The sequence below is a fragment of the Balaenoptera acutorostrata genome, chromosome 9 (assembly GCF_949987535.1).
Source record: "Balaenoptera acutorostrata chromosome 9, mBalAcu1.1, whole genome shotgun sequence".
Lineage (NCBI taxonomy): Eukaryota > Metazoa > Chordata > Mammalia > Artiodactyla > Balaenopteridae > Balaenoptera > Balaenoptera acutorostrata.
Window position 1 is genome coordinate 69,114,350 of NC_080072.1, and position 22,529 is coordinate 69,136,878.

Here is a 22,529-nt window from a genome sequence, read left to right on the forward strand (position 1 = left end):
TCCTGTAATGCTGCTTGATCTTTAGAGGTATTATATAAGCATGTTTTCCTTAGGCATCCTGTAGCTTCACAAAAGCTTTCATATTCTAATATGAAATATATAATACATATATAATACATATATTATCTAATATATAATACATATATAATCTAATATATAATACATATATTATCTAGTTCAACTCCCTACAACAGCACTGTAAGGAATATATTATTCCAGTTTTACAAATGAACAAATACTTATTTTCAAACTACTAACTGGGGGTGCAAGAATTGAAAACCAATCCATTGAATTAAAATCCCAGTGTTATTTCCACTTATTTTTCTGACATGGTGTATTAAAAGTCTTTACACCCAAAGGCCATCCACCCATCTTTCTCTTTACATCAAATTCAAAAAACACAATAGAAAATGGTAGTGAGCATAAGAATTTGCATTTTCTTCGCTCTTCCCTCTGACTTTTGATTCTATACTTAGTATCATTTGGAAACTTTTTAATAAATTTTCATCTTGTTTGTAAAACTCGTATTATTATGACTTTTTGGCAGAGACTTACTTGATTACCAAGTCATTGTTAATACATAATTTTTTCTATTATAATGAAATATTTCCTTTCTTAACTCAAGTTCTGGAAGGTTTTTTGTGTCTGTCATAAGTTTTCTCTCCAGATCTCTTGGCCTTGAACAATCTCTTAACAGGTAAATGTTTTCTCATTTATCTTTATTGCACTCACTATGGAATATACCACTTATGTCTTTTATTTATTATTTGTATTTATAAGCAGCATCTTTTATTTTATTTCTTGATAATGAAAGTTCTGGTAGAGAAAATTTTATTTTCTGTAGCATTGTAAGCATCCTATCTGTGACTATGCAGATATCCTTAGCATGTAACTTAGTATATCTAGGTTTGGTGCTGCTATGCAAGATGCTGTTACCTTGACTTCCTCCAAAAACCTTCTCTTCTGGATAATTTCACTGAAGCCTCTAATAATCTAATTCTATTTGATATATATATTAAGTATGCACTATCTTACTAAGCAGAATAAAGCAATAGTTAAGAATAAAAATTTGCGTTTTAAAATAAGATCTTAATGTTAAGAAAAATAGTAACAAACATATTGCATAATGTGTACATGTATTATTTAAATTAAAGATATTCTGTTTTTCAAATAGAACTGTCAAGTACTCTCAAATATTATTAATATCATTGCTCATTATTTTTTCCCATCAAAATAAAAAAGTAAAATTTGTTTAGATGTTCTGAATTACGCATTTTTGATATAACAGCACTAACCTGTGCTTATGAGAATCAATCCTCTGATAATGAACTGTTCCCTATAGCTCTTTCCACTGGGCAGGGACTCTGAGGGGATACTACTCAAACTTCTGTCCAACTCTGCAGAGGAAAGATCTCCAGTAAGCCTGAAGCACACTTCAGAAAGTACATACTCTAGGGTAGATTAAATTTACCTGTGCTGGCATATTAATTATACATAAATCCTGTAAACTATTCCTCTAGAGTCTCTGATTAATTCGAGAATCTTATAATATGGAAAAGACACTGAATAGATGTTAGTAAAATTGGACATGGCATCGCATTTGAGGCAGCGTAATTAGAATGATTAGAACTGTGGTGGATCCTAGTGTCAACTCTGCCTCTGCTACATGTAACCTGGCTCACCGTTTGGACAAGTTACCTAACTTATCGAAAGTTGTGTCCTCATCAGTTCATTTACTTCTATAATGTAGCCTATGATCTCATTTGTTTTGGGGCAGCTATAACATAACTAAAATGCAATTGTCTATCAGGATTTCAGGCCCTGAGCAAAACCAAGTGCATTTAATCTTAGCTCCAACTCTTATTAGCAGTGTAAACTTTGGCAAGTTACTGTTCATCCCTTTGCCTCCATTTCTTAATCTGTAAAAAATACATGACGATAAAGCTACCATAGAGGGTTGTGGAAGAGTACATAAGATAACTGATGTAAGTTACATAACACAGGGCCAGGCACATAGAAGTCATTCAAGAAATATGATGATAGAGAAGGTGATGATCGTAACGTTGGTGTCATGCTGCATGAATGCCATGCTCTCTCCCCATGTAAGATATTGCTTTTGTACCTAGGCAAACAATGTTACATTTATCGCATAAATGCCATCTTGTTTGTTTTAGTTTATTATTCATTCTTATTGAGAAACTTGTGTGTCTTTTTTTTGTGCCTTGATTCTGTCCTATCACCTACATGTGTGTTAAGTAGTGCCTCCCTTACAGATAATAAGCATGAAGCAAGGCATGTCTGAGCTCCAAACACTAGTGGCAAAGTAGTAAAATTCACGGTGTAAGACAGTGTTAATTAATTTGAGGTATAATATCTGTGGATATTTTTTTAAATACTGGACATTCACCCATATAACTATTATCATGCAACATGCAGTTCTCCACGCAGACCACAAGAATATAAAGAGAAAAGAATCAAATGCCTGCTTGATTCATGATACTCTCTGCTTCATATACTGGTAGAGTTATCCCATTTTAGAAAAACCTAAAATTAATGTACACATCTTGCCTGACTGCATGGATAATGGTGCCACTATGACTGATAACACAGGAAGAAAAAATTGTGGGGAAAGATGATGAGTTCAGTTTAATGTGAAAAGCCTGGATATGGAAATATATCTTGTAGATAGATAGTTTAGAAGTCTGTACTTTTAAGAGAGACCTAGAAAAACAAATGTAGATGTCACAATCTTTGATAGGCCAGGGCTAGACATTCTGTAAGCCTAATCAAGTAGTAAGTAATAGGGGTAGGAGTATATGTATATTGAAGAGTAAGAGTTTCTTTATATGTGTGTTAACAAGACCCTTACCCTAGCCTAATGACTCAACGGCAGCAAGCTCACAGTTTTGGTCTCCTCTGGCCATGTTAGTGGCTAAAACCATTGAACTTCATCAATACTCTGGATCTGGGAATAGTGAAAATGAGGAATCTGTCCCCTTTTTTGATTCCTTTGTCTTGTATACATTCTTTGTACTCTTTGTATGCTGATTAAATAGCAAAACAGAAGTGAAAGCAATTTTAAACCTAGTCTGATTGCTCATTCTTGCCAAACTTGTAACCTAGACCTGCCTCTGAGGTCTGGCTTACCTCTTCATCGTATTTAAAGTCATGACTATGAACAAAATAATATAGAGTGCGGAGAACAATAAACTGAAGATAAAACTCTATAATAGGTGTCATAATTACTTTTAGAACTTGGATATTAATATGTCTATTGAGACTTCTGGTGGCCCTGGAGGTACACCACTGAGATTCCCTTAAAGAGAACCTGCTATAAGGAACATAGTTGGCTGGCCCTCTCCAACTACTGTACCTTTGGACCTCAACAGTATTCACACTGAGGCCCCCTGTTCCCCCCCAAGCTCCCCACTCCTTCTGAAAAGATGAACACGGTGAAGGTACTAGTGTAAGTCCATTTCTGCTCTGGGATTTCCCAGGGGTCTGGCTGAGACTTTCCCAGAGCTACACTGAAGTTGGAGGCTCTTCTTATCCAATCAATCCTCCTTCCGTTTTCCTTTCACAAGTGTCAGGCTTGGATTGTTTTATGTAGACTTAGCACACACTAAACCTGCTCCATCTGCCACTTGTCTTTCACAGGCATTTCCTCCCATCAATCACGTGCAGTGCAACTCATTCTGTCTTAGTATCCTCATATAGGAGGACTCAAGCTGTATCAAAACATAATCTTTAGAATGAAAGCGAAAGCAATAGTATTGTTCTTTAATCCTAACAATTGCATAATATAAAGTTTCATCCACCATTATACACAGATTATCTGTAATGAATAAACAATTTTGGAGAAATGAAAATCCCAGTTGTGTGATGAAATCAATCACTTTTCATTGTTCCTCACATATAGTGTAGGGCTAAGCATGACTATTTGAAAGGATTATTGTGAAGACTAAATTATATAAAACATGTCAAAGCATAAAATTACTAATTAAATATTAGGCTTTCCTCCCCCTTTCCAACTCTGCTTCATTATCAGTCCTTTATAGTTCTCTGAACTTCACCTTGGCCCTTTATTTAATTGTATTCTCATAATACTCTATAGCTAAATAGGCTTTGTAACACCATTCCTCAGAAAGTAGAAAAAGGTCTATCTAGGACTAGAACCCAGGACTCCAAATTTCTGTGCCTTGCTCCCATAGATCTTATAACATCAAAGAAAGGCATATGTGAACCTTGGCTACATCTTTACAGCAAATTAATGCTGAAATAGGCCAATTTTACATAGAGAACAAATCCAAATAATATCAGGTTGGTACAAAATAGTGGCATCTTAGTGAGCCATGTCTTTTTCCTCTTTGTTGCTGGAAAACATAATCTGAGGGTAGCTATTCTTTTCCTATTATTGATTTCTCTGCACTTTCATTATTTTGGATCAGGTAAATTCTGGTTTCTTTTGTGGTTTACAGAAAGGACATATCAAACCGAGATTTACAGCCCCCAAAGAGACCAGCTTTAAAAGAATACTTCAGTGGTGGTGAATAAACAGACAAATATCTAATGGGGTAAAGCCAGACCCACTTGTTCCTTTTGATCATAAAGCTTGGTGTTAGTATTTGTAATAACAGAGGGCTGATATATTTATTTCAGAAGGTCTGCACCTAGCTGATGTGCTTTTTATGTGGTAGAATGATATAGCAAAAAGAGAAAATGCTTTGGAATTACACAGACATAGTTTTGAATGTGTGCTGCACTATTTTTTTTTAAAACTATGTGAATGTGTCTTTAAACTCCATGGGTCTCAGTATTTTTATTTATAAAAGTAGATGATTGTAGTGCCTACTTCACAGAGTTTATATGTAGATTAAATGAGATGATTTTTTTTTTAAATATCAAATATTCTGCTGGATATACAATACGGGCTTAAGCAAGTTCTTATTAATGGGCTATTGATCAGCTGAAAATCATCCACTCACTTATTCAACGAATATTTGTTGAGCATTCTCTATGTGTCAGATGACAGTCTAGATGCCAGGAGGCAGTGATAAACAAAACAAAGATCCTGCTCACAAAAAAAACATATGACAATATGTGAGACAAAAAAAATAAATACATTAAGTGGTTAGAGTTTGCAAGGTGGTATTATTTAAAATTTTTTTAAAAAAATTATTTTTGGCTGCATTGGCTCTTCGTTGCTGTACGAGGGTTTCTCACTGCGGTGGCCTCTCCCGCTGCACAGCACTGGCTTCAGGTGCGTGGACCCCAGCAGCTGTGGCAGGCCTAGTTACTCCGCAAGATGTGGGATCTTCCCAACCCAGGACTCGAATCTGCATAAGCTGCACTCGCAGGTGGATTCCCAACCACTGCGCCACCAGGGAAGTCCCCAAGTAGTAATATTTTAGATCAGGTAGCTAAGAAGTCACCTTTGAGAAGGTGACATTTGAACTGAGAACTGAATGACACAGGGAGGCAAATCATACAAACAGTGAGGTGAAGAGTATTCCAGAGAGGAGAAAAAGAAGGTGCAAAGCCTAGAGACTGTAGCGTGCTGCAGATGTTTGAGAATCAGAGCGTAGTTGAAGTGAAGGGTATGAAAAGAATGGCAAGAAAATAGGTGGAACGAGCTACCCTAGTGGCGCAGTTTTTTTTTTTTTTTTTTTTTTTTTTTTTTTTTTTTGTATTTAGTTATTTCTGAGATATACATTTTAAAGTAATAACTAGGATTATTACTTATAACATTATACCAGAACATATAAGATTTTTAGACGTTTCCTGTAATGTCTGAAACATTTATATTAACATATTTCCATACAAATACAAATATAAGATTTTTAGAAATTTCATGTAATGTCTGAAACATTTATATTAACATATTTCCATACGTATTTCCATACAAATACAAATATAAGATTTTTAGAAATTTCATGTAATGTCTGAAACATTTATATTAACATATTTCCATACATATTTCCATACAACTACAAATATAAGATTCTTAGAAATTTCATGTAATGTCTGAAACATTTATATTAACATATTTCCATACATATTTCCATACAAATACAAATATAAGATTTTTAGAAATTTCATGTAATGTCTGAAACATTTATATTAACATATTTCCATACATATTTCCATACAAATACAAATATAAGATTTTTAGAAATTTCATGTAATGTCTGAAACATTTATATTAATATATTTCCATACAAATAACCCAATGAAAGTTTAGTATTAGTTGTTTTGTTTGTTTTTTTATACTGCAGGTTCTTATTAGGCATCAGTTTTATACACATCAGTGTATACATGTCAATCCCAATCGCCCAAATCAGCACACCACCATCCCCACCTCATCGCAGTTTTCCCCCCTTGGTGTCCATATGTCCATTCTCTACATCTGTGTCTCAACTTCTGCCCTGCAAACTGGCTCATCTGTACCATTTTTCTAGGTTCCACATACATGCATTAATATACGATATTTGTTTTTCTCTTTCTGACTTACTTCACTCTGTATGACAGTCTCTAGATCCATCCACTTCTCAACAAATGACTCAATTTCGTTCCTTTTTATGGCTGAGTAATATTCCATTGTATATATGTACCACAACTTCTTTATCCATTCGTCTGTTGATGGGCATTTAGGTTGCTTCCATGACCTGGCTATTGTAAATAGTGCTGCAATGAACATTCGGGTGCACGTGTCTTTTTGAATTACGGTTTTCTCTGGGTATATGCCCAGTAGTGGGATTGCTGGGTCATATGGTAATTCTATTTTTAGTTTTTTAAGGAACCTCCATATTGTTCTCCATAGTGGCTGTATCAATTTACATTCCCACCAACAGTGCAAGAGGGTTCCCTTTTCTCCACACCCTCTCCAGCATTTGTTGTTTGTAGATTTTCTGATGATGCCCATTCTAACAGGAGTGAGGTGATACCTCATTGTAGTTTTGATTTGCATTTCTCTAATAATTAGTGATGTTGAGCATCTTTTCATGTGCTTCGTGGCTGTCTGTATGTCTTCTTTGGAGAAATGTCTATTTAGGTCTTCTGCCCATTTTTGGATTGGGGTGTTTGTTTCTTTGATATTGAGCTGAATGAGCTGTTTATATATTTTGGAGATTAATCCTTTGTCCGTTGATTCATTTGCAAATATTTTCTCCCATTCTGAGGGTTGTCTTTTCGTCTTGTTTATGGTTTCCTTTGCTGTGCAAAAGCTTTGAAGTTTCATTAGGTCCCACTTGTTTATTTTTGTTTTTATTTCCATTACTCTAGGAGGTGGATCGAAAAAGATCTTGCTGTGATTTATGTCAAAGAGTGTTCTTCCTATGTTTTCCTCTAAGAGTTTTATAGTGGCCAGTCTTATATTTAGGTCTCTAATCCATTTTGAGTTTATTTTTGTGTATGGTGTTAGGGAGTATTCTAATTTCATTCTTTTACATGTGGCTGTCCAGTTTTCCCAGCACCACTTATTGAAGAGACTGTCTTTTCTCCATTGTATATCTTTGCCTCCTTTGTCATAGATTAGTTGACCATAGGTGCATGGGTTAATCTCTGGGCTTTCTATCTTGTTCCATTGATCTATGTTTCTGTTTTTGTGCCAGTACCATATTGTCTTGATTACTGTAGCTTTGTAGTATAGTCTGAAGTCAGGGAGTCTGATTCCTCCAGCTCCATTTTTTTGCCTCAAGACTGCTTTGGCTATTCGGGGTCTTTTGTGTCTCCATACAAATTTTAAGATGATTTGTTCTAGCTCCGTAAAAAATGCCATTGGTAATTTGATAGGGATTGCATTGAATCTGTAGATTGCTTTGGGTAGTATACTCATTTTCACAATGTTGATTCTTCCAATCCAAGAACATGGTATATCTCTCCATCTGTTGGTATCATCTTTAATTTCTTTCATCAGTGTCTTATAGTTTTCTGCATACAGGTCTTTTGTCTCCCTAGGTAGGTTTATTCCTAGGTATTTTATTCTTTTTGTTGCAATGGTAAATGGGAGTGTTTCCATAATTTCTCTTTCAGATTTTTCATCATTAGTGTATAGGAATGCAAGAGATTTCTGTGCATTAATTTTGTAACCTGCAACTTTACCATATTCATTAATCAGCTCTAGCAGTTTTCTGGTGGCAGTTTTAGGATTCTCTATGTATAGTATCATGTCATCTGCAAACAGTGACAGTTTTACTTCTTCTTTTCCAATTTGTATTCCTTTTATTTCTTTTTCTTCTCTGATTGCCGTGGCTAGGACTTCCAGAACTATGTTGAATAATAGTGGTGAGAGTGGACATCCTTGTCTCGTTCCTGATCTTAGAGGAAATGCTTTCAGTTTTTCACCATTGAGAATGATGTTTGCTGTGGGTTTGTCATATATGGCCTTTATTATGTTGAGGTAGGTTCCCTCTATGCCCACTTTCTGGAGAGTTTTTATCAGAAATGGGTGTTGAATTTTGTCAAAAGCTTTTTCTGCATCTATTGAGATGATCATATGGTTTTTCTTCTTCAATTTGTTAATATGGTGTATCACATTGATTGATTTGCGTATATTGAAGAATCCTTGCATCCCTGGGATAAATCCCACTTGATCGTGGTGTATGATCCTTTTAATGTGTTGTTGGATTCTGTTTGCTAGTATTTTGTTGAGGATTTTTGCATCTATATTCATCAGTGATATTGGTCTGTAATTTTCTTTTTTTGTAGTGTCTTTGTCTGGTTTTGGTATCAGGGTGATGGTGGCCTCATAGAATGAGTTTGGGAGAGTTCCTTCCTCTGCAATTTTTTGGAAGAGTTTGAGAAGGATGGGTGTTAGGTCTTCTCTAAATGTTTGATAGAATTCACCTGTGAAGCCATCTGGTCCTGGACTTTTGTTTGTTGGAAGATTTTTAATCACAGTTTCAATTTCATTACTTGTGATTGGTCTGTTGATATTTTCTGTTTCTTCCTGGTTCAGTCTTGGAAGGTTATACCTTTCTAAGAATTTGTCCATTTCTTCCAGGTTGTCCATTTTATTGGCATAAAGTTGCTTGTAGTAGTCTCTTAGGATGTTTTGTATTTCTGCGGTGTCTGTTGTAACTTCTCCTTTTTCATTTCTGATTTTATTGATTTGAGTCCTCTCCCTCTTTTTCTTGATGAGTCTGGCTAATGGCTTATCAATTTTGTTTATCTTCTCAAAGAACCAACTTTTAGTTTTATTGATCTTTGCTATTGTTTTCTTTGTTTCTATTTCATTTATTTCTGCTCTGATCTTTATGATTTCTTTCCTTCTGCTAACTTTGGATTTTGTTTGTTCTTCTTTCTCTAGTTTCTTTAGGTGTAATGTTAGATTGTTTACTTGAGATTTTTCTTGTTTCTTTAGGTAGGCTTGTATAGCTATAAACTTCCCTCTTAGAACCGCTTTTGCTGCATCCCATAGGTTTTGGGTCGTCGTGTTTTCATTGTCACTTGTCTCTAGGTATTTTTTTATTTCCTGTTTGATTTCTTCAGTGATCTCTTGGTTATTTAATAACGTATTGTTTAGCCTCCATGTGTTTGTCTTTTTTACGTTTTTTTCCCTGTAATTCATTTCTAATCTCATAGCGTTGTGGTCAGAAAAGATGCTTGATATGATTTCAATTTTCTTAAATTTACTGAGGCTTGATTTGTGACCCAAGATGTGATCTATCCTGGAGAATGTTCCGTGCGCACTTGAGAAGAACGTGTAATCTGCCGTTTTTGGATGGAATGTCCTATATATATCAATTAAATCTATCTGGTCTATTGTGTCATTTAAAGCTTCTGTTTCCTTATTTATTTTCATTTTGGATGATCTGTCCATTGGTGTAAGTGAGGTGTTAAAGTCCCCCACTATTATTGTGTTACTGTCGATTTCCTCTTTTATAGCTGTTAGCAGTTGCCTTATGTATTGAGGTGCTCCTATGTTGGGTGCATATATATTTATAATTGTTATATCTTCTTCTTGGATTGATCCCTGGATCATTATGTAGTGTCCTTCCTTGTCTCTTGTAACATTCTTTATTTTAAAGTCTATTTTATCTGATATGAGTATAGCTACTCCAGCTTTCTTTTGATTTCCATTTGCATGGAATATCTTTTTCCATCCCCTCACTTTCAGTCTGTATGTGTCCCTAGGTCTGAAGTGGGTCTCTTGTAGACAGCATATATATGGGTCTTGTTTTTGTATCCATTCAGCCAGTCTATGTCTTTTGGTTGGGGCATTTAATCCATTCACGTTTAAGGTAATTATCGATATGTATGTTCCTATGACCATTTTCTTAATTGTCTTGGGTTTGTTTTTGTAGGTCCTTTTCTTCTCTTGTGTTTCCCACTTAGAGAAGTTCCTTTAGCATTTGTTGTAGAGCTGGTTTGGTGGTGCTGAATTCTCTTAGCTTTTGCTTGTCTGTAAAGCTTTTGATTTCTCCATCAAATCTAAATGAGATCCTTGCTGGGTAGAGTAATCTTGGTTGTAGGTTCTTCCCTTTCATCACTTTAAGTATTTCATGCCACTCCCTTCTGGCTTGCAGAGTTTCTGCTGAGAAATCAGCTGTTAACCTTATGGGAGTTCCCTTGTATGTTATTTGTCGTTTTTCCCTTGCTGCTTTCAGTAATTTTTCTTTGTCTTTAATTTTTGCCACTTTGATTACTATGTGTCTCGGCGTGTTTCTCCTTGGGTTTATTCTGTATGGGACTCTCTGCGCTTCCTGGACTTGGGTGGCTATTTCCTTTCCCATGTTAGGGAAGTTTTCGACTATAATCTCTTCAAATATTTTCTCTGGTCCTTTCTCTCTCTCTTCTCCTTCTGGGACCCCTATAATGCGAATGTTGTTGCGTTTAATGTTGTCCCAGAGGTCTCTTATGCTGTCTTCATTTCTTTTCATTCTTTTTTCTTTAGTCTGTTCCGCAGCAGTGAATTCCACCATTCTGTCTTCCAGGTCACTTATCCGTTCTTCTGCCTCAGTTATTCTGCTATTGATTCCTTCTAGTGTAGTTTTCATTTCAGTTATTGTATTGGTCATCTCTGTTTGTTTGTTCTTTAATTCTTCTAGGTCTTTGTTAATCATTTCTTGCATCTTCTCAATCTTTGCCTCCATTCTTATTCCGAGGTCCTGGATCATCTTCACTATCATTATTCTGAATTCTTTTTCTGGAAGGTTGCCTATCTCCACTTCATTTAGTTGTTTTTCTGGGGTTTTTTCTTGTTCCTTCATCTGGTACATAGCCCTCTGCCTTTTCATCTTCTCTTTCTTTCTGTAACTGTGGTTTTTGGTCCACAGGCTGCAGGATTGTAGTTTTTCTTGCTTCTGTTGTCTGCCCTCTGGTGGTTGAGGCTATCTAAGAGGCTTGATGGGAGGCTCTGGTGGTGGGTAGAGCTAGTGGCGCAGTTTTTAAGAATCCACCTGGCAATGCAGGGGACAAGGGTTCGAACCTTGGTCCAGGAAGTACTGGCCGTGCAAGCAGCCCAGGCAAGAGATGATGGAAGTTTAGTCTGGTAGCAGTGATAAAGTTTGGTAGAAAAAGAGAGATTTTTGGATAATTTTGAAAGTAAAGTGGACAACAATTATCCGACAGATTATACGATTGTTTGGGGAGAAAAGTACCAAAAATGAAACTGACTTTTTTGAAACAACGCGCATGCCCAGCGCACGCGCTCTTCGCAGCTTCCCTTGACCTTTGCCCCGCCGGCGGCCCTGGAGCCGGGGCCCGCGGGGCCAGGAAGCCGGAGCTCGTGCCCCCGAAGCAGAACGGCTGCGTGGCCAAGTACCTAGCCCAGATCATTGTGATAGGCGTGCAGGTGGTGGGCAGGGCCTTTGCCCGGGCCCTGCGACAGGAGTTTGCAGCCAGCCAGGCAGCAGCTGACGCCCGGGGACGTGCCAGACACCAGTCTGCAGCCGCCTCCAACCTCTCCGGCCTCAGCCTCCAGGAGACGCAGCAGATTCTCAACGTCTTCAAGCTGAGCCCTGAGGAGACCCAGAAGCTTCCCCCGCTTCTGTAACCCAGGGACCCTCACCGTCTTCCCTCCTCTGCAGAACTACGAACACCTAGTCAAGGTGAGTGATAAATCCGTGGGCGCTTCCTTCTACCTGCTGTTAAAGGTGGTGCGAGCAAAGGAGCGCTTTGAGGAGCAACTCAGAATCCAGGCCCAGGAAGACAGAGCGAGAGCAGCCGCCCAAAACGTGACCACTTGGCGCCTCCCACCGCGCCCACCGCCCCTCCACCCACCTCTAATTTATAGCTCGGTAATAAATGTCTTTATCGAAAGAGAAAACCAAAAACTGATATTTTATGTCTTGTTTTTGAACTTCTAAAGGCATGATGCGGATGTTGAAAAACACAGCAGTGGATCGGTTTTACTCACCAGCCAACATCTACAACTTGAGGGCAACGCCAAGCTTGTTCAACACACTCTCTATGAATTACTTTCGTGCAAACTCCAGATATCGCATTATCCATATGTAAGTACTTCAATATATATTTCTAAAATATAAGGACTCCTTAAATTTTTAACCACAGGACCATACATTTATCAATGCCACTAAACTTGCATAATACCACTAAATTAGCAATAAAATCATCAAAGTATGGTTGTGTTCACATTTGTCTGAATAATTTATAATTTATTTTTATAGTATGTTTATTTCAATAAGGATCCAGGAAAATATACACATTGCAATTTATTGATATGCCTGTTAAGTCTCTTTTGATCTAAGCTTGTAATATTCTATTTCTTTGTCTTTCTTTCTCTCTTTCAATCTTTCTTTCCCTTTTTCTGATTGAAGTTCAGTTTTTACATATCCTGTAAATTGATAGATACAGATTGAGTTTTTTGCTTGTTTTTGCTAGGCTATTTCACAGAAGGTGTGACATCACCATTAGGTGATAACTGATGTCTTGGTTTATCTTTTTGTAATATTATTAGTCATTAATTATATCTACCAGATCCATTAATCTGAAAATTCAGATTTGTCCTTCATTTTTGGCTAGAATACTTTTATAAAAAGAACCTTCCTCTCAGCAACTTTTGGTTATACAGAGGCAGAGATAAAAGTTTAAATCCTTTTATTGATTCCTAAGTGTCCTCTGAAGGTGATCAATAAGGTTTATTTGTTTGTTTGTTTGAATTATTATGAGCTTAGGGATTTAAATACGTTTTCACACAAAACTTGGATGGCTTCCATTTTTTCCGGCATGACAAAACAAATCCAGGCTTATCAGGTATAATTCCTACTGGAGATGTGGAATTAGAAATTTTTCCACAGAGTTCTAATTCCTTTTAATTGGAAATTATATTTAAAAAGCACAATCTAGAATCTGGAGATGTTATTACCATTGGATTGTTTATTATTTCTAAGTGTTTTCAGCTAACAGAACCAAAAAATGTATAAATCTTTAAAAGATAAAAATACAACATGAATCCTACTAACATTTTTATTTCAAAGTCAAGACTACAGTGGTTTCACTTAAAGTCATTGATTTTTTACTTTATCTCCTTTTAACCACCCTAAAAACTTGATTTTTAATGTTATCAATATAATTATTTGATATTTTCCACAGCATATGTGTGTGCATGTGTACACGTTTGTACACACACACACAGTAGGCTTAGAGTAAGAGCATAAATACTACCCCAAAAGATAGAATTAGCAAAAGTCGTTTAATTTTGCCCCTCCCATTGTCCTTAAGGAATATACAGTCAAATAATTGAATTTAAAAGTTATATGGAATATTTCTCTTCTGTGTAGCTATACTACCAAATGAACACAAGTTGGGTTCAATTATTTAACTTCTCTTTTGATTTTTACTTACTGCTTTTTAATAGTTTATTTAATTTTTATAATACCGTTGAAGTTCTTATTATTCTCTCCAGTCTTATTCTATAAAATCTCCAGAAACGTTGAATTAGAGAACACTGAATCATTTCACTTAAAGGAAATACAGGGTTAGGTTCCTGTGAGCCTCTGGTCACATTTTCGTCAACTAATCAATACATAACCTTGTAATATGTGTATTTCTGTTTAAAGACACGTTATTTAATATATGTTGTTGGTTCATTAACATTGAACTCACAGCCAACACCAGTATAACTCATGCCTGAATGAAGTTTATCTAAGACACATATCCTCTTCATAAGGCACGTTACATCCTTCTTGCACTTAGGAACACTAGACAGCATTGCAGTGCTATGCTTGGGCCATTTTAAACAGTGAAATCACTAACACAAAACACAAAAAAGCAGAAAACATGGCACTAAGTAGATCGCAGAAAGGACATTTGTTTACAGTATGATAACTGAAATAAGAAAGCAAAGTGTTGCCTTGTTAGACCTCAGCTGGATACTTGAGCCATCAGGCAAACTGAAACTTTCTGCTGCTCCTTTCATGTCAACCAGTGACTAAGAAAGTTTTCTCCCTGAGTATGTTGGTGAGTGCCTGTGACTTTTACTGAGGAAAAGAACACTGGCTAGAGAAGGAGTTTTTGAATGAGACATCAAAACTTCAGTTTCATACATGTTAAGCTTCTAATGCTTGATACATTTCCAACTGGAATAGTCAGGTAGAGTATTGAGTCAATGGAAACGTCAGGGCTGGAGGTAAAATTCTAGGAATCATCAGATAGATGATGTTGTATATGGCATATAACTGGATTAAATCACCAGTAGGTGATTGAGAAGAGGTATGAGGACTTATTTTTGGGACATTTTAACAGTTAGGAGCCTCAGCTCCTAATTCAAGAGGAGAATTAATGAATAAATATTTTAAAAGAAGTGACCCGGGGCTTCCCTGGTGGCGCAGTGGTTGAGAATCTGCCTGCCAATGCAGGGGACGTAGGTTCGAGCCCTGGTCTGGGAGGGTCCCACATGCCGCGGAGCAACTCGGCCCGTGAGCCACAATTGCTGAGCCTGAGCGTCTGGAGCCTGTGCTCCGCAACAAGAGAGGCCGCGATAGTGAGAGGCCTACGCACCACGATGAAGAGTGGCCCCCACGTGCCACAACTGGAGAGAGCCCTCGCACAGAAACGAAGACCCAACACAGCCATACATACATACGTACACAAATAAAAAGAATGTAAGCAGACAAAAATAGCATTAAAAAAATAAAAAATTAAAAAAAAAAAAAAAAAAGAAGTGACCCATTAGATAAAAGGGAAATCAAGAGAGTATGTCTCAGATGCCAAGTGAAGAAAATGGCAAAATAAATGATACTGCCAAATGTCACAGAAAATTTGAATTAGGTAAGCCTGTTAGTGACTATTAGATTTGGTGCCACAGAGATTATTGGGGCCAATATTCTTTTGACAAGAAAAGGCTTTGTAGTGTGAGGTCATAGAGTAATTCTTTTTATTGAAGTATTTTTTAAATAAAATGGTGGAAAGGAGATGGCATTCACTAGATAATTGCCTTTTATGAGAAGAGGGGATAGATCATGAAAGCAAAGTCCTTATGTTGACTAGCGGTTCTGGAATTTAGTTCTTTAGTGGAGGACTGACCATGGAAAGGAGCATAGACTTTCATCCATGAAAAGAAGAAAGATTATATGTATACAAATACAAGTAGATTTACACATGTTGTGGTTGAAGCAATTTGAAATTATATTCTTGTTGCACCTAATTTCTAATGAAATGTGAAATTCTGTTGTCTCTGGAAATAAGAAACTTGAGTGTAAGAAAGCGTTAGGAGAGGCTGGAGAAAAAAGCAGTAGGTATGAAACACATACCCAAGTGAGCGGAAGAGTAGACTGACCAGAGGAATATATTGGAGTCCTACCTGGTGCTTGCAGCCATACATTTGAAGTGAGACTGGTCATTCATTGTGTTTCATGTTTTCCTTAGGCACCTTAAGCTGTTTGAAGGCAGCAAAGACTATATGGATTGTTAGATTTACCCAAAATTGGAGCTTTGTGAGTAAGTAGACACAAGAGAGAGAATGTGTCAATATAGTGGAAGATATGTACAAATAAGTGATTATAGCAATGGATAACTGAATCGAAGATAAGTAAGAAAAATATGTGAGGACATATGAAGTAATGGATGTTTAAAATTTGGGAAAATAAAGATTCTGTTGGTATAAATTGGGTTACTTGAAGTAATAGGATTTTGTGTTTAGAAAGTAGGATTCCATACATTAAGATTTTAAAAGTGGTATAATTATTGGTAACATCAAATTTTAAAATAACAGTTTTCAAAAAATTTTGGTGATCGAAAATAAGAAATATAGAGTGTTCCAAAGATCTTGACTTGAAATTGCACTTAGTCTTTAGAACCCTCAACATTTTACAATGAGACACACTTCCTAAACATATACACATACACATGAATTAAAAAGTTCCGCAAAACAATATTAACCCTTAATACATTAAAAAATCATATTTTCTATTCTATTACATTCATTTTTCAAAAAATGTCAATAGTGATGTGTTCAGTTGATTCTGTGACTCACCAAAGGTCACAATATGCATTTTGAAAACAATTGTTTAGAGTGTGACTATGGAGGATGGTGAACAAGATAAACTGTAGATTTTTTAGTGAGCAGTGCAGGATTAGTAATGGAGGGAGAGAGAGATTGGTGTTAGAATCTTCAAGGAATGAATAGCACAGACTTAGCAGATGACTGAAGCAAAGAGGGGAAGTGTATCACCAAGGAGTGGTCATTCATTTCAAAATGGTATATTACCAGATTATTAGAGACAAACTGATCCTTCTATTACTGTGTGTGTTTGTATATATATATGTGTGTGTGTGTATTTCTTTTTATACGTTCTATACTTATTATGTGAATATAGGATTGTATGATTGTTCCCTAAAAGGATATCCATGCTCTTACAGAAAAAGCATGTGGAAATACCTAAAGCAAAATGTCTTTGCAAGAGACAATCACCAGGGGAAAAGAAATGTTTCTGGAACTGGATTCTAGAATGGTTGGGTGGTTCTTATTTATTTATTTTCTTAAAATGGACTTTTTTTTTTTTTATTTAATTAATTTATTTTTAGCTGTGTTGGGTCTTCGTTTCTGTGTGAGGGCTTTCTCTAGTTGCAGCGAGCGGGGGCCACTCTTCATTGCGGTGCGCGGGCCTCTCACTATCGTGGCCTCTCTTGTTGCGGAGCACAGGCTCCAGACACGCAGGCTCAGTAGTTGTGACTCACGGGCCCAGTTGCTCCGCGGCATGTGGGATCTTCCCAGACCAGGGCTCGAACCCGTGTCCCCTGCATTGGCAGGCAGATTCTCAACCACTGTGCCACCAGGGAAGCCCCTGGGTGGTTCTTATTTAGATAAGAATGTATGAATTTCTTGGTTTGTGCTATAAAAAGACACAGATGGATGCTTTATAAACAGGATGTTAAAATACCCTTATCCATTAAAGGGATGTACAAGAACGTGGAATGGTATTTCAAACAAGATAAATAATTTAAAATTTTAAACAAATTCCACAGTCTGTAAGCACAATTGTGTCCATTACTAACATGTTTTTGAATTTATTTTTCTTTGGTTATTCCTTAGTATTCTACTGAATTAAAAAAATAATGACAACCAGTCTCAATTGTGCTAAATGAGATAAACTAAAATGTTTTTTGTTTTCACATTCTAGGTTCAGATTAGCAAACAGGGAGTAGCAATGCCTTTGAGGTCAGATTGGTAGATAATAATGGTACTAAAGGCAAGAAAACCCAAAGGAGAGTTGAAGAAATAGAGGGGCAGATTTGGAGCCATTTGCTCACCTGATTTCGAGTATTAATTTAGATGTTCTGTGCCATACTTTTATTACGAAATATACCTTTTTCTTACACTGATGAGTCTAAGAAACATAAAAAGTGAAATATTTATTTAGAATAAACTCCGTAGACAAATGAAAGAAACTGCCTACTTAGAAATCAGTGAAGTCAATTAATTAACGTGTTTTTATTGAGGCCACTTTATGTGCCCAGCATTATGCAAGGTGCCCTTAGGAGACACGATTAAGAAAAGAGCTTTCTTACAATTAAAAACCCTTAAAGACTTTTCAAAATAAATGAACATTTTGTATAAGATAATGCAATGCATATTTTCCTAGTCCTGCTGATGACATCTGTCTTAAAGTAGCTTTATAATATGAATGCTTGTGGCAGTGACTTAAGAGTTAAAATTACTCAGGGGAGGCTTCTGTAGTAACCAATTACTAGTCTATTTCAGTGAGTTAAAATAAATACTTTTCTCTCCTCATAGTGGTACCATTTATGAAGTAGGAAAACTTTAATTTGGAAGATTAATATCAAATAAAGAATTTATTATATATGTGTGTGTGTGTGTGTGTGTGTGTGTGTGTATATATATATACACACCAAAGAAAGGAACATTGCCAAGTTAAAAGAAATGGAAGATAGGCAGGAATGGGATTTAAAGAAAGCTAGAAAGAAAAGTCTTTGGATTGTTATCTATTGTAGGTCTATTTCTTTCATTGACACTTGGCATCTTCCCTTTGATGTGAATGAATGCAGCTGCAGCTCTGTGCCAACTATAATTTTGTTGGCAGTAATTCTAACCTAGAAGAGGGCACAAGATTGCTACTTATCCAGCAGAAACAAAGGCAGTGTGATGCTTAATTCCATGTTCATGCTACTTCATTTTTACTATACTTGATAAATCATTTATTCTTCCTGCTTTATTTTAAGCCCTAGGTATTTGAGCATGGCGTGACATGTTTTACTCTAAACTACCAACAAAGTACTCATAATAGAGAAATCAACCAAAAATACTCATCATCATCATCATCATAAATTAAGAAACTGACATGTACTGGGTGGTAATTACTATTTGCCAGACAGGATGCAAAGCACTTTGCATGTATTACTCATATAATTCAGTAACTTACAAAATATCCATTACTCTTACCATTTTATGGATGAAGAAACTAGGATTAGATAAATTAACAACCCTGCCAAAACCTGTATACTAGTACATTGCAGGTTAGATATTGGCTTTCTACCACTGTGTTAGGGAATAAACAACGTTTCAATGTTGTATTTCATATCTCTTCAAAAGAATTAAGAGAAGACTGATGAGAATAAAAAGTACAGAAAATATTTATCTACTTACCCAAATATTTGAATCTCAATAAGAAAAAATCATGGTGCAAATCAATACTTTAAAAATGTGATAGATCACTGATAAACACTATTAATTTTTATTAAGCCAGGTGATAGCATTTTGAAATATTAGGATGCTATAGAGACCAACATAAAAAGGATATTAATTAGTAAATCATTAAATGATTTTTAAAAGTTCTTAAACAATGAAAGAAGACCTCTAGAAATCTTTTTTTGTTGTTCTTCTTTTCTTTTTTAAAATTTCATTTTATTTATTTATTTTTTATACAGCAGGTTCTTATTAGTTACCTATCTTATACATATTAGTGTATATATGTCAATCCCAATCTCCCAATTCATCCCACCACCTCCCCCCACTTTCCCGCCTTGGTGTCCATACCTTTGTTCTCTTTAAATATGATAAAATACCTAGCAGTTGGAAACATCAATCAAATTGTTTTTGAATACTAACATCATATGTATGTTTTACATCCAGTACTCAAAATGAACACAGAAAATTAAGATTACTGTATTTCCGTAGGGAAATGGAAACGTGAACTTAAGCTCAGATGAGGAATTAATTCAAATTTTATAATGTTGTGGCAAAATTGCAGTTTGCTCTGCATAATTCTACATTAGCTTAGATTCTTCAGTTTTTTTCTTTCTTTCTTGTTTCTTTTCCAGCCAGGCAGATATATTTTCCTTTTATCCCCAGATGCAAATTTTGAGACTGTAACCTTTTTCTCATACATTTATGTGTTCTTCACCATCAATAACACAGTCTTAGGCTCAAAATAGGGATTCACTTGTACATATCCTAGATGAAATATTATGAAGAAGAGTGGTTTTGGTGGTCGCTTGATGGTACAAGAAAGCAAGAAAAATGTTATATGAGAGAGGTAAGAATGAATTTTCAGTAAGTGCACTGAATAATGTTTTATTGGCTTTTCAAGCATTGTTCAACCTGTTTTGTTTAGTAACGCATTCAGGAAATTGTTATACATCCATGAGAGATTCAAGGTCAGGATCCATGTTCCACCTTACATATCTCTTTGTTAATATCTCTCTAAGAATACTTATAATGTATCTCATAATGCACTCATAATAATGTACTCATAACTTATCTCATAACATTTTAATCAGTTTGCCTGACTTCTGCCATAGACTGAGCCCCCAGAAAGCACTTTGAACCCTAAACACTTACTCCATGATTGGCATACAATAAATGATAAAAAAATTTTGGTTTTCAATTGATGATTGCACAGTATAAACTAATGAATTTGGTCTGTACTTTGATACTTTCTGGGATCTTTTTCATTCAATATATAACCAGAGTTGCTGTTCTTGGTGATGATAGTCGTTACCTGTGATACATAATATAAGTGCTGATAACATCAATTTACAATAATTTAAAAATAGAATTTATATTTTTTATTAGTATGAAGATAAAATATTTTCATTATTAAAATTTGAAAATATAATGAAATCAAATTAATTTAAAAATTTACAATAACTCTCAATAGGGAAGGGGGTTGGCAGGGAGTATTACTCTGGGGTTGGTTCTGAGTATCAAACAAGCTTGGTTGTGGGAAAGCTGTCAGGGGAGAGAAAAGAAAATGAGCAGAAAGTGGTTATGGTAACCACGATGACTGGGATGTATGGTACTTGCTTTCTAATCTCCTCACTGGAGTAGACATGCATTTTGAATATGGACTTGCCCGTGAAGCTTCTGCCAGTATTGTATCTGTGGATTTATGGAATGCCACATTCATTGCCAAGATATTCTTTATAAAATTATTTCTGACCAAGGAACTAATTTCACAGCACAAGAAATGTAACAATGGGATGATGGCTGAATTGGAAGCAAAATAACAGAGCCCTAAGATAAATAGTGTGACTGTTTTCCAGAGATAAATACAATTACTGCTTGCACTTTGAAAAGAGGTTGTGAACAAAAAATTGTTGCATCATGTTGCTTGGAATCTAAAGTTGCTATTGTTGATTTGTAGAAATTTAAATATGTGGAATCTAGAAACAACGATACAAATGAACTTATTTACAAAACAGAAACAGACTCACAGACCTAGAGAACTAACTAAAGGTTACCAGGGGGGACGGGTGGGAGGGTGGGATAGATTGGGAGTTTGGGATTGACATGTACACACTGCTATATCTAAAATAGATAACCAACAAGGACCTACTGTATAGAGGCAGGGAACTCTACTCAGTATTCTGTAATGACCTAAATGGGAAAATAATTTGAAAAAGAATAGATACATGTATATGTATAACTGAATCACTTTGCTGTACACCTGAAACTAACACAACACTGTTAATCAACTATACTCCAATATCAAATAAAAATTAAAAAACAATGGGTTGAAGGGTGTTTTAGTTTCTGAAGAGGTAAGCAGGTGAACCACCTGCTTATAAGTAAGCTATTGTTTCTCATGTTAAAATTCACTCTTCTATACTCTACTTTGTGATGCTGAGGCTGGGATTTTGCAAACCATACTTTTGTCATCTGGCTTCCTAAAAGCCTCTACCAATAGGATGCCGATTGGAGAATAAAAGCAATCAGCTGGAGGAGACATCAGGGATACTCCTCACCCAGTTTCCTTCCTGTTTCGTTGTGGCTGGGTTTCCCGTTTTTATCTGCCTCGCCAGCAAAGCTGCTGCTTCACTGTGGCAGCAGCAGTTTGTTTAGAAGCAGTGGAATTTGGTTCAAAGTTTTTCCAACATTCAGAGCCATCAGCACACGCTAGCTGGAACCTGTCCTCAGAGGCTTGGGTGCCAGCTCCTCCAACCCTTTCTCAAGCTCACAGATACCAGCCCTTGCCAAGCAGTGGTCACTTACAGAAAAACGACTTTCAGCTCCTCCTCCTGCCGGTGCTACTTCCTTGACACCTCAGTGTTCCCTTTTAATGCTCAGTTACGTACCTAATAATTTTTTATGCCTAAGTAACAATTCCTCATATTGGATGATCTCTTTAAAAATGACTGGTGTGATTTGTTTTCTGACGGAACCTGACAGTGGTTACAACTCAATCTTTGCGAGTCCCAGTTTCCTCAACTTGTAAGAGGAGAATAATACAATCCAGCTCATAGGGTTATTAAATTTAAATAATGCAAGCAAAGAACTTAACACACTCTTTGGCAAACATTAAGCAGTCAGTAAATGTCATTATTAAAAAAAAGTTGTTGAGGTAGAAGGAGAAAAGACCTGAGGCTCTGAAGGTATAGGAATGAGAGCATTGAGATAGAAAGTAGAGGTAAAAAGTGAAGGGTGGTGGCCTTAGAAGTTGAAGATACAATGATCCTGGAAGGCTTGGGGTTTCTTGGGACTTTAAAGAGGATGAATGGATCAACAACAGAAGAAACCTCAGGTATTTCAGAGATAAGGTGTTGGCAGAGAATACATTTGGAATATTTTAATACAAAATGAAACTCGTTATCAAGAATGTTAGGGTCAT

At 36.1% G+C, this 22,529-nt stretch overlaps 1 protein-coding gene across 1 annotated transcript; it reads left to right on the forward strand.

Moving 5' to 3' along the window:
• The first annotated feature begins 11,605 nt into the window (after positions 1-11,605).
• LOC103015245 (uncharacterized) lies at positions 11,606-21,960 on the forward strand. The gene is made up of 3 exons (XM_028168169.2): positions 11,606-11,975; positions 12,028-12,239; positions 21,724-21,960. The coding sequence occupies exons 1-3, from the start codon at positions 11,606-11,608 to the stop codon at positions 21,958-21,960; spliced, it is 819 nt and encodes a 272-aa protein (XP_028023970.2).
• Positions 21,961-22,529: the final 569 nt, after the last annotated feature.